Source organism: Serinus canaria, chromosome 9 (assembly GCF_022539315.1).
Source record: "Serinus canaria isolate serCan28SL12 chromosome 9, serCan2020, whole genome shotgun sequence".
NCBI classification, from domain to species: Eukaryota; Metazoa; Chordata; class Aves; order Passeriformes; family Fringillidae; genus Serinus; species Serinus canaria.
Genome location: NC_066323.1, coordinates 9,217,209 through 9,233,326, shown reverse-complemented (window position 1 = coordinate 9,233,326; position 16,118 = coordinate 9,217,209). Strand labels below are relative to the sequence as shown.

Sequence of the window (16,118 nt, the reverse complement as noted above, 5' to 3'; positions counted from 1 at the left end):
AAATAAAATATTTAAGTACTTTATTGCCACTATACAATATTTGTTCTTCAAGGTTATAGAACCACTCCTCTTCTACCTGAAAATGACATTTTTAAGAGCTTTTGTATGAGTCATGATTCAGATTTCCAGTATAAACTGGCCATTCTTTTCCTGAGGAAATAATTTTGTCCAAAACTTACAATAAGTATTCTGCATAAGTACTAACTTTTTAAGTACAAAAGCAGTATAATATTAAAGTATTTTTAGGGAGAAGTAGAGTCTCTTATTAAAAAATGTTTTGAAAAATAGATGAATTTACAAGTGCACACACTTTCATTCAAGTCTTGTCAGTAAATACAGTGAGGTGTCATTGTGGATTTTCTGAGAAAGTAACTATTTCAGAGGGTTTCTATTTCTGCCATTTTCCAAAATATTAATTGATTTCTGTGATTTCTAGTAGAATACTTATAGGATCAAATTATTCCAGTAGTTGTCCTGAAAAGGACGTGTGTGTGAGAAGCAGGTTAAATCTTGCTCCTGTAAAACTGAGGTAATAATGAGATTCTGTCAGGGTGTACATGTGCAACTTAACTGACACCATTTTGTTTTACTTCTTTCTAGAAGAGCCATACAATGATAGTATTGTGTCTGATGATGATGAGGAAGAGGAGTATGAGGAAGTAAGTAAAGGCTTTCTGGCATCTTTTAGAAAAATCCTTAACCTTCTAGAAAGAAAATATTTGTGTCAATAAACCAGACGTTGGTTTTCTGGTTTTGCTTTTCGTTTTTATGTTTGCTTAATTATTCTTGCATTAACAAGAAAATTGTCTCTGTTTCCATTACCTTTTTTTCATTTGAAGTCCTACTCTTTTATTTTAGCAACTCACCACCTCTGTGATAATTAAAGGATTATAGCTTGGCATAAGTGAAGAGATGAGGAGTTACTGTAGCAGTAGGAATCTTGCTTTCAAGTAGACCTATTGGATGCAGTTAAAAAAATGTATATTACCAGAATAGTTTATAAACAGGTTGTCACTTTTTCTTAAGGTATCATTATCTATTCAGGTTGTGACTTTATTTGGCTGTTTAAAAACTTTGAAATATATTTAGTAAATTGTTAGAATGTAAGAAAGGGAAACAGTTATTACAGATAAGGAATAAGTCCCATGAGAAAATAAAATAAGCATGAGAAACTATATCATAGTAAATATAAGCTGATTAGCTTTGTATTTCCTTCTCTGCTAATAAATGCATTCTGCACCAGTATTTCAACATCTTTTAAGAAGCTGTCTTCATAGAGCCATGTAGACAACACAACATACTGGATCCCCTAAATTAAAGCAAGATGTAAATCTTGTGAGGGAAATGTTATACCCAGTTTTCACTGGTGGTGTTGCCATTTCTGCATTGCCATAAGTGCACAGTGGAGGCTTGAAAATACAGAGTCAGCACTTACGTGGGAGTTTTATCTTGAGGAAATCTGCCCCACTGCATTTTTATTTTATTCAGAAGCCTTGCTAGAGAATTTAAAAGAACAGCTATAGTAGATGTCTTGGAAGCAGTATTTGTGCATACTTAGGTGTGTGTATGTGTGCAAATACATTCATAACATCTGTTTGGCCCTGAGCAAGTCAGTGACATGGAGAGTGAGTGAACTGCAAAATGTTCTTGTATTAGAAGTGTTACTGCAGAACAGATTCACTGAAAACCATGCTTTAAGACTAAATATAAGTTTTTTGTCCCGAACCAACAAAGAATAAGACAGATAAAACTTAGTTGTGTCCACAATCTAGTAGCTCATTGCACATTAATGGGAATGACAGTGACTGAGGAAAACCAAGTCTAAATTTTTTCCTGTTGCTGCAGCATGACAGAATACATTTTCTAGTGGACATTGACTTTTTTCTGTTTTGAGAACAGATAAAAATGCAAATATCCTGACTGCAGCAGGTGTGGGGTGCTCTCAACTGCTATGGGGTGCAGCATCATGCAGGATGCAGCCTTTGCCTGGCAGTATCCAGGGAAGCCTTGCACTGGTTGTATTACTTATACAGTTTTTGTGTTGTGGCACAATAGGTGGTGAACTAATAATCCCTTTGCCTAAAGTTAGAGCTATGTGGAAATTCTAAGTTTAGAGCTAGAAAATAAATTTTATTTAACAATCAACTCTCCTCTTTTTATTCTAACGAGAGAGTTCTAAATGAATTCTAAGGGAATACAGTGAACTTTCCTTTTCTTGTAGGATTAGATTATTGTAATTGTTTCACCTCCTGCAGTTCTGAAGTCTGTTTTTTATTATCTTTCCACTCCTCCAACTGAAAAATCAATGCTTGTGGTGTAAGATGGGCTTCCTGGTGATTAATCATTAAAACTTCCCTTTGCTTAAAATGCTGCTTAACACCTTTAACTGAAGTTTCTAAGCTTTGAGTGTCTTGGGTGTATGGTGAGAATCCAAGGTGATAAAACCTTTGCTTGAACTTCAGTATACATTTTTAAAGGATACTGTCTTTTATTGTGAAAACACACGGGTAAGGAGCTCCTTCCTGAAAGGTGTGGCATTGAATTGCATGATAATGTTCAACACTTCCATCACTTTACCTGTTTCCTGGGAATGAAAGGAAGGTGAATTCTCCTATTCAGTCCTACTCCTTAAATGAGTTGCTGCTGCTTACAATCCCAGCAAAGGCTCTAGGTCAAATCCTTTTGAAATGTATTTTTGCCACTGGACCCTCATGTGATTAAAATGGACTTCTGGCATTTCTTATTATTTGACTCAAAAAACAACAGTAGGCTTCTGTGTCCAATTCCAGTTTTTCATTAGCTTCACCATTATATTAAAAAGAAAAGCCAAATTTGAAACAGTTTTTAGTGTAACATTAATTGCAACACATTCTGAATCCTGATTGCTGCTGGGAACTATAATTCTGTTCTGCTACAAGGACATCTGGTTTCTTAGTCCCTCAGTTTAGAAAATATAGTTTACAAATATCACGGCAGTAATGCATAATGTTGTTACTTTGTTAAATAAACAAAGATTTGTTGACTCACTACCTCAATGATTGGAACCCTTTTGAATTTTAAAATTGCAGTGAGTTATTGTTCTCAATGGTGTTCTGTAATAACATCTGATGTTGTGATCTGGCAACAGAAAGATTTGGAAAATTTTATCCAAAGTTTTGCTTTTATGTAACTTTTCAACCACTACAGACTGAATACATTTCAGGATATATCCATATATTGCCAATGTTGCCAATTTAGTGACATGCTTTCAGACTGCTTACTGAATTTGTTGCTCAATATCTTTATTTATACCTTTACAACTTAAGAAACAACAAAAAGACTCTCATGCAGCCTTAATTTGCAGATTTTGCTCCAGTTTTAATTATTTACAAGAGCATGCAATCTTCCCAGTGCTGTTACTATTACCTTTCATTGGGGTTTTTTGCTTTTATCTGTGTTTAATTTAGAGTTGATGAATTCTCTCCTGTCTTTGAACAGATCTTGTGGTAATGACTACTTTCTCCTAAACACTGTGGCTAAGATGCAGCTGAGCCTGTTAGAGGAAAATTCTGGGATTTCTAAGGGCATCATACATTCAGAAATTTAAGATTCTGTACTGTATAGTGCTGAAGCATATAACCATATAAAAATGTCTGTATGTGTGCTGTTATTCAGAAATAAACTGGCTTTTGTGTTTGGCTGGTATGCTTTAAATTAACTAGTGTAGAGCTTAGGATACACTGGCTCCTGGAGTACATACCCAGCCTTGAGATGTCAGCCTTCTGGGGTGTGTTGACACCCACAGTCACAGTGTGTATTTCCTATTGCTCAATATTCTCTTGACTGGTCTGTTAAATACTAACTTAATTTATCTTCAATATTTGATCTTTACGTTCGTTTTTTTATTTGACTTGGACCATCTTGAAAAGCTGCTTGTTAAAGTGAATATGTGATATTGTAGCTCTGATTCCAAAGCTTGGTTACAAGCTGGAGCTCTGTGAGGTGCCTGTACAGTGACGATTTATCAGACACCCTCTGATCCACTGTCACTCAGCACCTGGCAATAAAATCAGAGAGCTGCTGTGTGAAAATCCACTTCAGCCACAGAGCACATCAAAAGAAAGGGCTTAATCACAGGGCTTCCAGCCATTGCCTTAACAGGCTTGGCTTCCAACATCTGCTGCAGCCTGTGAGCAGTGGGGAACAGGGCACCAATTGTGTTATTCCAGCAGTAGAGTGATGGCACATAGGAAAAGTCCTTATTTTGTACAGGGAGGCAGAGGGGGGACACTTTCAGGCTTGGTTACCTGGCAGGTTAAATAACGTCAGGGAGCAGGAGTGGCTGCATTAACCTTGTAAAAAAAAAAAAAAAAACAACTCCCAGACCTACTTATAGAGCTTATCTTTGCAACCTCCCCCCCCCCCCCCCCATAAAAATGCACTATATTGTGGACTTTGGAGTGTGGTTTCTTGGTGGGGGGTGGGAGGTGATGGGTTGTTTTTTGCTTGATACAGATGATTGTTGCCTAGTCTACAAGTGTTTGTCCTTTTGCCATCATCTGTGTTATTTTTCACACACACCTAGCTTTCTAGGTAATTAAGAGCTGATTGTGATTATTTAAAACTGAGTCTAAATCTCACAAAAGTAAAACTGCTTTTCATTTTTGTTGTGCTCTGGAGTTCATCAGAGTCCAGTGGACACTGTTTTTAATGGAGTTTGTGCCAGACTCTCTACATAACTATGCAATTTACCTTTTTGGAATGATTACTTTACTTTTTCTCATTTACTGTTTTTGACAGTCATTTACATTTACTGTCACAATAGGTTTCAAAAGCAAAGACTATTTTCTTCATCTGGAGTGGGTCTGTCTTAGGATATCGTGTGCAGGACAGAAGAGAATTCTTTCTAGTAGCAAAACACAAGCAAAAATACTGTCTTGTCCTTGTACTAGTGGTTTTGGTTTGCTGGAGGAATCCCTCAAACTTTAACATTTCCTGGCTTTTTTGATGTGTAGTAGCTGCAGAGCTTCCATGAAAGATGGATCACCCATAGCTATTCTAGAAATAGGTACTGGAGAGTGAATTCTTGGTAGTTTTTACTTGAAGTTGGTTACATTTGGGTTTGTGGAATAAAATCAACAGAGGGTTGCTGCCTTGTTGTATGATCTTTTTATCCTGAAATACTGATTCCAAGCTTTTTGTACCAGCCTTTGGGTTTTTTTTTTTTTTTTTTAATTACCAGCTTTAAAACTTCCTTGTAGCCCTGAGTTTCTTGTTGCCTTTCAGGAGGACAATGACATCCTGGAGCCTGATCTGGACAAAGATGAGGTTTTGCTGCCTCAGCTGGGGGAGCTTTCAGGAGAGAAGCTGCTAACAACGGAGTACTTGGGAGTGAGTACCACTCCTTAGAATCTTAAAATAAATTCATTTCCTGGGTTAAGTGTTTTATTTCAGTAGTTTCACCACTTTCTTCAATTTGTTGCTTGAAGAGGCAGATGCTACCTGCAGAGCAGTCTGGATCTTTCACAGTCTGTGTATGAGCTGCTGCTCAGGAGAAGCAGAACCAGTGTGAGAAAGGAGCTACCCTCTCACAGGGGGTGGTCAGGCTGTGGCTTAATAATAAGCTACAGGCAGCCTTAGGGTTCTAGTGCTACACCAGTGACTCTGAGCACACAAAGCAAAGTACTGAGCAGGTTAATAACTGGAACATTCTGCTGGTCTGAAATTATTTTAGAAAAAAGAAAAGTTGAAAAGTCAACTGCTCCTGCAGGCATTGTGCTGGATCAAATATTGTCTGCCTTACTTCAAGCGGCAAAAAGCTATTAAGTAAAAAAGCATAAAGTTTGTATGAATGCCATTTAGTGTGCTGTGACTAATTTGAGATATTAGAGGGCTGGAGCACCTCTCCTGTGAAAATAGGCTTAGAGAGTGGTGTTATTCAGCCTGGAGAAGAGAAGGCTCCAGGGAGACCTTATTGTAGGCTTTCAGTCCTTAAAGGGTCTACAAGAAAGTTGGAGAGGAGCTTTTTCACAAGAACATGTAGTGATAGGATAAGGGGGAATGGCTTCAAACTGAAAGAGAGTAGGTTAGATTAGATACAAGGAAAAAAATTCTTCCCTGTGAGGATGGTGAAGCTCTGGCACTGGTTGCCCAGGGAAGCTGTGGCAGCCCCGTCCCTGGAAGTGTTTGAGGCCAGGTTGGATGAGGCTTTGAGCAACCTGATATAGTGAAAGGTGTCCCATGGCAGGGGATTGAACTGGATGTTCTTTATGAACCTTTCCAACCCAACCCATTCTATTATAAATGTGCACTTTCTGGATTCCAGAGTCCAGAATCCTGACAATGAAAAAGTGACCTGAGGGAAGATGTTGTGAAAGAGCTTTCAGTGATTCCAGGAAGTTTTATGCCGTGACACCAGAATGCAATTTAGTTTCTGCTGCAATGTTCCTAAAGAATTTTCTCTATGGCTTCAAATACCTGTTTTTCCACTGCATTTTTTTTTCCATCTTTCCTGTATATCAGATAATGACTCACACTCCAAAAACTAAGAAGAAGCAATTTGCTGGTGTCCATCAGAGTACAGATGAGCCTCTCCAGAGACCTGTGACACCAGGTTATCACAGAACTGCATATCTAATGTAAGTCCAAAAAATGAGACCAAGTTAGGTTTTATAAACTCTTTTAAAAAGCATAAACAACAAAAGAATCCCTTAACAATGCCTAATAGCTAAACCTTCTCTATCTAAAAGTGCATTGCCATTGTCATTCATTGTGGATAATTTAAAAAAAAAAGGAGCAAAACATAGCAGGCAGAGAAAGGTCTACTAGCTGAGATCACATTCTAAAAATAGTTGAATGAATATATAATGATCAGGTTGATTTAAATTCGCATTGTATCCCACATGTTCTTGCATCTTCTTGTAAAATACTCCATTGGAAAGTTGCACCAAACATCTGCAATGCCTGCGATCTTCCACTTCACAAGCAACCAAGTGTGTTGCTCTGGGGGGGAGTGTGTATGACACTTTGCTCCTGGTGTGATTTGGCTCAGAGTCGAAGGCTTATTGTAAATGGAATAAAGGAGTCCTACCATGTAGAGCTCCTTGAATATTCTCTGCTTTCTGTTAGAACAAGTATATGTTAATTTCTGAGATGAGATTTGTCCTGTTTACTGTCCTGACTGAGGAAGTAAAATACCAATGAGATCCCAAATTTAAATGATTTTTTAACTTTCAGTTGCATAGTTTTGGATTTGATCAAGTCCAGGTACCTATGATACAGGCATGTTTATTGTGAGGATTTAATGTTTTAATTTCTGTGATGAGAGCACTCAAGACTCACAGGATTGGTATAGGTAAGTATGTTTCAATGAGCGGGTAACCTGAAACACAACAATGGAATGAAATTACAGGTGGTTCTTCGAACACATCAGTCCTGAGGATTGTCCAATGTTGTCCCTCTGCCACTCTTTACTTTTCTGTTCATATTTTCTATTTCTTAAAGTACTTTTCCTCCTCATTTTAGTGTGGAAAATGGGTACAGAAGACAGTGAGGACTGATGTAGCTGCAGAGGTGTAGGTGACTCTGAGTGAAGTCTGTTGTTTTGGACAAGGAGTGGTCACAGCTTTATCCTTCCTCCCACTGTCTCATGCTGGAATTAGCATTCCTACAAGCAGGTGACCTGACTGGGAGCCCCCCTGAGTCATCCAAATATAGCTTTTTGGCAGGTGTACCATTCTTATGGGATTATATGTTTTAGTTGACTAGGGCCTTGGAACAGACAAGAGTAACATACCAGATCTAGGCATGAACAAAATCCCAGGAGACATTTATTTTTTAAAAAAACAAGATGAAGGAAACACACACTTCCAAAGCAGAAGAATTTCTTGCTGTCCTGTGGCAGAATTTGCCTTAAAATCTTATTTTTTCTTCTGAGTACTGGCCTGGATAAAATGGCATTTGCTTGAACATGGCTCTACTTTGTCTGCCTGGTATAGCCTAAATGTGGATTTGGAATTCTGACTTTGTGTCCTTTCTTACAGTGGCCAACTTTTTGCACCATCACAACATCCACATTTTTTGCAAGACCTCTCCCCATATATATTAAATGCATGTGTTTGTGTGTCAGAAGAAAGCAGCAATTAATTATATATTATCTAATAATTTTCATACAGTCCTCTAAAAAACTTCAGGCCTTAAAAATCTAGACTGGTTATTCTATGCCTAGATATACATGTACTGGTTGTCTATGCCTCAATATCCATTGCCACTTTACTGTGGGGTTAGTGTCAGAGTTCAAGGTCCCACTTGCCCTGCACAGTATTTTACCCAGGGTGGGCCTGGAGGCCTGGACTGATTCTGTGGAATTGGCTCTTAGAGCAGTGTTACAGTCCAGTTTTTAAAGTTACTAGAAATTCCTCTGCCCAGATTAATGTGCTAATGAGATCATATGCCAAAGTCAATATTGTGCACTTTATTTGATAATAAATACGAGAGAGAGAGGGAGAAGAAGGAAGAGAAGGAAACAGAAAAGAGGTGGGGGTACAGAAAGGGAGTGACAGAGACAGATTAAAGAAAGTTTCACCACTCCATGGATCCCAAGGATGTTCTGTTGATCCTCTCCAGCTCTGGTCTTCTTGGTGCTGAGGGTGCCCCAAAAAGCACAGAATGCAGTGGATGAGGACATGCTCAGCCAGGTGGCAATGCCCAGGTAGCTCCCCTGGGGGGGCAGTTTGACTCAGTCTCTTGCAGCAGGCTCCGTGGCGGTTGCATCACTTTGCCTCACGTGCAGTCCTGTGGTGCAAGGCCTTAGGAATGAGCCTGAGGAATGCTTTGGGGGTCTTTGATGGATTATGACACCCCCTCAGATGCCTCCCACATCAGTGTCCCGTGGTTGTGGCCTGTGGGGTTGGGGGTTACACTGCTGGGCCAGTTTGTGTAAGGGAGGATGGATGTTCAGTGCCTCTGACCAGAGGCTACACCCAAAACCGCCTCCCCCCTGGTTTCAGGGGGAGTCTGTGTGAACCTGGCCTCTGTGGGCTGGGATCTTCCTCACCCCAAACCCAGCCAGGGATGATTCTTTGCTGCACTTGGCTTTCTTGTGGATGCATTCCTTGCTCTCAGCCTTGTTTGCTTCTCCCTAGACCTGAGATGATTGAACATATCTTTGTCTTATCTAGGCTGCTTAACTCACAGTTCAAAGTTCCACAGGCATCTTCAAGGGGGGAGGGCTTCTGAAGTCGTAGCTTCTTTAGACTGCTTTTGCTATAGGGCAAAACTCCTTCCTGACAATGTTTAAGGCCTGAACCATTTCAGTCCCTCACAGGCAGCCTTACAGCCTATTTGGAAAGTATATTTTCAGGAATAAATCATCATTATCACTGGAGTGTCTAAGCATGACAGTCTTGCTTTATAAATGGAGGGAAAACCAAGCTTGTGAAAACAAAGTGACTTCTCTCTCAGGAAGTCAAAACAATTGTGTCAAACCCATGGGAGTGGCTTTTATTTCCCTGTGTCATGTACTGCACTGCAATTTTTGCATCAGAAATAATCTCTGGAAGTGATTGCTGCCTCTCTTTAGCACCATCTACCCAGGCAGGGTGTTTACTTAAGTGTCCCAGGGTCTCAAAGTGACACAAGTCTTGTATTTGGCGCAACTTGAATCCTCTCAGTTGTGCAGCTTGTGCCTCTGCAAGACGGCTGCAGGTCACTGCTGGATACAAATTAAAGCCACATTTCCATCATGCTGGTTCTGGTAGCTCTTGGTCTAAGAGAAGTGTTAGTTTGATGGTGTGAAGCAGCCTTGACAGATTGCCTCGCTGTGCAAACTACAGAGGAGAAATATAAACAGCAGAAATCTAACACTGTGAAAATATGTGCAAATTAATTTCCCTCCTGCTCTGCCCAAATGGTAGAAATACTATGAGTGCTTGATGCTCCCATGTTTTAAGCAGGAAACAAGCAATACCACCCTGAATGAGAAGTTTGTCCTTTGTACCTAACTAATTTGTGTGCAGGAAACTGCAGTGAGTAGATGAAGACATTCTGAAACTATGTTTTGCTGCAGAAATGGACAAGCTTTGATGGCTTTTATGCTATTCTAATTTTAGTACAAATTCATTTACTAAAATAAGGAAATACTCACTTGGAAATTATTGCAGGAGGAAGACAATAAAATCTTAGCTGCCTTAATTTGAAAGCAATATCTGAACTGGATGTATTTTGTAGTTTAAATAATTTAAGTGGCTTGTATCATGTGAAATCTCATGAAAAATATTAGACACTTTTGCCCTGGATACAGCTTGTCTACCAGATACAATCCAGGACAGTTCATCTGAATTATCTGAAGTCTCGTATTCTGCAGAGTGGTTAAACTACATTTAAAAGTTTTGTAAATACTGCCATTCAAAATTGAAGTGAATATAATTTGTTTGAAGTTCTTCATGTGAGACTCAATGTAGTATATTCCATTTAAAGCCATCATGAAAGAGGAAGCAGTTGAGGAGATACTATAACATGTCTCTTTGAGTTGTTGGTTCATACCTCCAAAAGGGAGGGGGGTGAGGATCTTCAGTGCTGAATAGCAGTATTCACACAGAAAATTAATGCAGAATAGCCACTGCACATGAAGCAGCCATTTCATGCTAATTTTTCTATGACTTCCCAGTTCAGACAAGGCTCTAGTTACTTCAGATGAATTGTCATGGGATCCCTGTATGGACAAGCTCTTGCTGTATGGAGCTGAGGGAGTCAGGAAATACTGGAAAGCTGCCTTCTTTTTCTTTTTTTCATTTTTCCCTCCTTTAAAGACTCGCTGGCTGAGATCACTCAAGGGGGCCTGAACTACTTAATATTCTGCTAGCTATTTCCTTAGAAACTGATTTAGCTGTGAAATCATTAACTGCCTCCTTGGACTGCATCCTTTTTACTAGAAATGTGGTTTAGTTAACTTAACCTGATATTGGACAGGGAAATTTTCCATGTCTGCCAACTTCTTTCTTCTTTTCACACACTTTTCACACCCTCTCACTTGTGCTGTGTTTTATTGTTTACTATAAGCAATTGTGTCCCTGTTCTGTCCTTCAGCTGCTTCAGTTTCTCACTGATGCACTTCACTTGTGAAATCGAGTTCTATTTGTTGCCTACCTTGTTTTAAGTCAGTGTTGCATATTGCTTTTTAAAGTGAAATCCTTGGAGTATTCAGAAGCAAATCTTAAATCCTTGAAAAACTAAGTATTGAAGATCTCTCAGGCCCATTTCTACAGTCTTTTTCTTTAACTGTCATGGTGGTATTTTGGGCCTTCAGACTGCAGGGAGTTATGGTTTCTTTTCCTCGGCTCTTTTATTGCAGTAGGAAAAAATGTTAATTTCAAATATGTTTGATGTCAGCTGGTTTGGGGGAGCTGCAGTCAAGCAGTTAAATTACATCCTTAATACTGGTTTGCAATATGAAATTTAAAATAATTTCAATGTGTACTATGTCACTACAGGCAATTAGAAGAAATTAGAATTTACTCTGATTAAACTTTATTATACTGCAAGCATTCACCTTGCATTCTCCTTTCTCCTCCAGGCCAGAAAACAGTTCCATTTCCTGTCACGACAGGGATGAGAAGCTGCAGTCTCCAGCGAGTGGTGCTTCTTCCACTTGTGGTGGGAGACAGTCCAGCATTTCTGACTTCTGCATTTCCCCCTCATGTAAGGATGCCCTGTGGGTGCTGTTCTTTGTTGCTGACTCTTCCTTGACTGGGGCAGGCAGGTGTAGGGGGCCTGGACTGTGTGTTGTAGATTGGGGATTCTTTTAGTGCAGTGTGGAAATGGCCCTCTGTTTATAGAGCCAGGGTCGGTCTGCAGGGCCTTGGGGCAGCAGGCTTCAGCTCCAGCTGAATGCACGGCCACAGCAGGTAACCAGTGTGGCCCGCAGACACCAATGGTCTCACTTGCCTTGCTCCAGCTCGCTTCCTGTGGGAGTGCCAAGGATCAAACCCAGGGCTTCCGCTGTGTGAAGGATACTCTGCAGTGTCCCCTGCCCAGGGAAGGAGCTGCAGCCAGAGACAGTGCACTTCCCAACAGGCAAAGCCCCGTGCTTGATCAAATATCCCTTGTTTGGATCTAAATGAATCACTGTCTGCTGGCACCTGCGGGCTCTGCTGGTTGGATCTCAGTGTTAGAACTGAAGGCAGCTGCAGTTATCTGCTGAGATTTGCAACTTCATTCAGACCATCCAGGGCTGTGGAGGATGGGCAGCCTGGTGCTGTGTGGCTGCATTGTGGGTGATGCTGCTAAAGATTCTGCCCTTGCAGCTTCAGCTGAAATGAATGCAAACTCAGCTGGGCCTGAGAGCTCAGAAACATGTGATGGAATTTAAAAGGTTATAGCCTTCTCGATACTCAAGATTGCTGAGCTTCTGATATCCACGAGATCCTGCAATTTTGGATGTTGGAACTTCAACCTTCCTGCAGGGATTCATTAACATTTGCAATTACAGATTTAAGGCAATTTGTTCAGCAGTTGTAGATAAAAGATCTTGCAGCATATCCGGGGCAGAATTATTAATAAGTTCAGGCAAAATGTGCCTTTTCTTTTCAGAAAAATATGCTTTGAAGCAGTAAAGGAATAGCATACTTTTTACTTTCTCTTTTATTTTTTTAAATTTCCTAAAGGAAATGAAAGGGATTCTGAGAAAAGTAACTGAGGTCTTGCAGACAGGAATTCACTTGCATAATGCCTAGAGCTGATAAATGTAACATGCTGAAGGAGAGGAGGACAGGAGCAGGAGAAGCTCCTGTCCACCATGGGCACTTGGGTTCTTGCTGTTGTGCAGCAATGGAGCTGCTGTTCTCAGCCTCACTGTGCACAGTAACACCTTGAGTACAGCTCAGGGGGTTTGGCTGACCAAGGGCAGCAATTCACACCAGCAAAGGTTGTAAACCAAGTAAAAGCCTACTGACTTGGCACTTTTCCTGCAGAGAAGGAAAAAAAGAACATACCTGTACTTTGTAAGGGAAATTAAGCCAAGTAATTATCAAGGGTATTCCTATTTAGTGTTTTAAAGTGTAACTGGATGCAATTCCTAAGGCATTTTGCAGCCATCCAGAGCCCAAGTGAACAGATTTCTGTATCTTTCCAGTGAGATGCATACACTCACTTCTGTCACTTTTGCTGTGCTGCTGATGCTTCTGATAGTTTGTTTTGTAGAGGTTTGTGAAGAGGTTTAAACAGCATGAGTCAGTCAGCAAAGTAAATGTTGTTAGTTTTTGATGAATATTGATTTAAAGTATTCATGCTGAGGATATTTCTGCCAGCTTCAATGTTTCGTTTTGACAGAACTTTGTTGTAGTCTCTATTTAAAACATTCTGTTAGCTGCTTTCATTCAAAATTATATGCAGGTGGCTACTAATAAGACTACTAGATTATATTCCTTTCCTGTAGAAAAATCTTTGCGGTCAAAACATACAACATATTGCTAGTTTATATGCATTATACACGTAAAAACACAAATAATTTTTGTCTGTGACAGAGGAAATTTTTCCTAGCATTAATCCAGGCTATAAAATAACATTGAGCTACTTGAAAGATGGCCCAAGGTTTGTTTTGGGTTTTTCCAAGTAGCAGTGACATATGTGCTTATCTTTCTTATCTTTTGGGATTTAGAAATTAGGTGGAAAAGAAGAGAAGAGAAAAGAGACTGCACTACTGGACTCCCTGGTTGTTATGTCAGTGACAGGACTTTATTCTGCAGGATGATAATTGAGCTGGGTCTTTGAACATCTCCGCTTTTTCATAAGGCAATGGGAATTGTAATATATAAATTGAAAAGGCTTTAATTTAAGACAATGGAAAATAAACCCTTTCTCTCTGTTTCCTTCTAAGATACAGCAGGGCACAGAAATGTGTAAAAATAATGGTACTGCTTCTAGAGGCTTTCATGATGCTCTGCCAAGCATCTCTGCTGTGCAATAAGTATTCTGATTATTGACTTCTGATCTTGGTCTGATGATCATTCTGCAGTACCAGGAGCCTGCTTATTTCAGAATATTTGTTTCCCAGCATCACATGAGTACCTTGGGACTCAGTTTCATGCAGCCAAGTCACAAGAGACAAAGAGTGAAAAAAGCAGAACAAAAGCTTCATGTGAACAATTAGCCTTCTCAAGGGGCTATCTGAAGGAGGCTAAGTTTAGCCTCAAGGAACCTTGATCCTCTTTTGTTTTCCAAAAATGAGCATAGTTCTTTAATGTCCTCCTGGAAATATTTTGTTCTTGAATTGGTCTGATTTTGTCAGGGTCCATCCTCTCGCCCTTTATCTTTTGGTTAAGAATCAATAATTCTTGCACTCTTTTATTTTTTGTCTGGGCAGAAAACTTGTGGACCAAAGATGAGCCCTGGTTACCTTCCTACACTTACTATGCTGAATGCCAGACAGAACATGTGCTGGGCAGCAGAATGCCTGTCTGAGAGTGACCTGATCTGCATTCTTATCAGCATGAGAGAGCAAACCAGGACAGCAGCCTGTCCTGAGCATGGCAGGAATGGAGCTAGGGATTTTCCCTAAACTGTCATTGAACTTGCACATCTTGGCAGCCTTGTGGTTCTAAGCAAACTGAGTGTCCATCACTTCCCCATTAGTGTAAGGCAGAAATTGAGTCCGACAGAAGTGTAGAACGTTTCTTTTTGTCTGCAGTAGCCCTGTTGCTGTGGATATGTACGGACAGCTGCAAGGGCTTGTGTTCCTGTGGCTTTAATGAGATATTGGATGTAGCTGATGTGTGTTAACTGCAGGTCTGCATGCTCCTATCCCATTGTAAGTGCACAGTGTAGCAAATTTTATTTTCCAACTGCAAAGGGCTTAAAGTACCACACTTACAGCTGTTTTGCTCAGGTGATGAGCCCTAATACACTCTGCCACACAAACTCAGTAGCCTGACAAAACCTCGAGTTTTCCTTCATACAGCTGGAGCTGTGACTTGATTGTATTTCTAATAAAACTGTAAGGAGACAACTCCTCACTGAACTGTGTTTCTTTTTTAAGCAGCAGTAGAAATGAAGTCATCTGAAGTATTTGCATCAGGCCATAGAATGGACCAACACATCCCAGCTGGTGATACCTTATCTTCTCAATCTGCTGACTTCACTGAGGACAAAGTAAATGGTCCATCACACAGGTATGTTCTATCCAGAGAATACCTCAAAATGTGAGAGGAGTCTGACAGGATTTACCAGCTAATTCCATGCCCCTGTAAAGACAATCTGTGAAGTTACTTGATGTGTGATGTACTTTGGCCTGAGACAGCTGTGGTGGTGCTTGCCAAACAAAATACCCTTTGCTGTGCCAGAGGCAGCTGTTCAATTTCTAAGCATCTGGTTCAGAATGAGAGAAGTCTCAAGCAAGACATTATTAATGAACTTCACATGTATGCTCAATGCAGCCTTCTGAAAATAAAACTTCCTGATTGCTTCCTTAGATGACTCAACACTAGTCCATGAAAATCATTTATTAGTAAAGAAATAGGACTGTGGGAACAGGACAGGAATTAACATGCAGAAGGAAGAAAAATGAAGCATTTAAGTGGGTTAAGAGTGCTTAAACATGCTGTGTTGCTAGCACTGCTAACCAAAGTCCTTCATTTATCCACTAGATGGGTATAGCAAAGGAGGCAAAGTTATGAGATCACCCAGCAATAGGTTTCAACTCTTTCTTGAAATTATTCCTGTGAAATGAAAGGTCTTGCTCTCCTTATCCTGCTTATTCTGTTCACCTTAAGCCCTCTGTGAAGCCTTTGTCACGTGTACAACTGTGATATTATATCTTGGATGAGAACAAGGAATTAATTAGCACCTGGACTAAAGTCTACCAAAGTTTTCAGAGCCTGCATTTGTCCTTCAGACATTAACAGCTTTTTCCTATAGCTAATTAGATTGAGCCAAGTTTTAAACAGTGTAGACAAATTTTAAAAGCAAATATGTTCCAGAACTAAAACACAGAATGGGTGGAGATGTGTTAAAGGAAAGCTTTTACAAGCTCTTTATGCACCTGATTTTTCTGAAGTGCTTGGTTATTTGTGTCAATTAGAGCTCTAGCACTTGAGAAAGATTCTGTGTCCAGAATTTTGTTTCCTTCCTGCCTACAGATGCCAGTG

The 16,118-nt window shown here is 40.0% G+C and overlaps 1 protein-coding gene across 3 annotated transcripts in view; it reads left to right on the top strand.

Moving 5' to 3' along the window:
- Positions 1–16,118, top strand: part of ARMC9 (armadillo repeat containing 9) — a 64,992-nt gene that overhangs the window by 33,767 nt on the left and 15,107 nt on the right. For all 3 annotated transcript variants that reach the window (XM_050978038.1, XM_018912906.3, XM_009089115.4), the window contains 5 exons: positions 601–659; positions 5,266–5,370; positions 6,502–6,617; positions 11,552–11,676; positions 15,014–15,143. In XM_050978038.1, the coding sequence (XP_050833995.1) occupies positions 601–659; positions 5,266–5,370; positions 6,502–6,617; positions 11,552–11,676; positions 15,014–15,143 (535 nt within the window). The remainder of the gene's footprint in view (positions 1–600; positions 660–5,265; positions 5,371–6,501; positions 6,618–11,551; positions 11,677–15,013; positions 15,144–16,118) is intronic.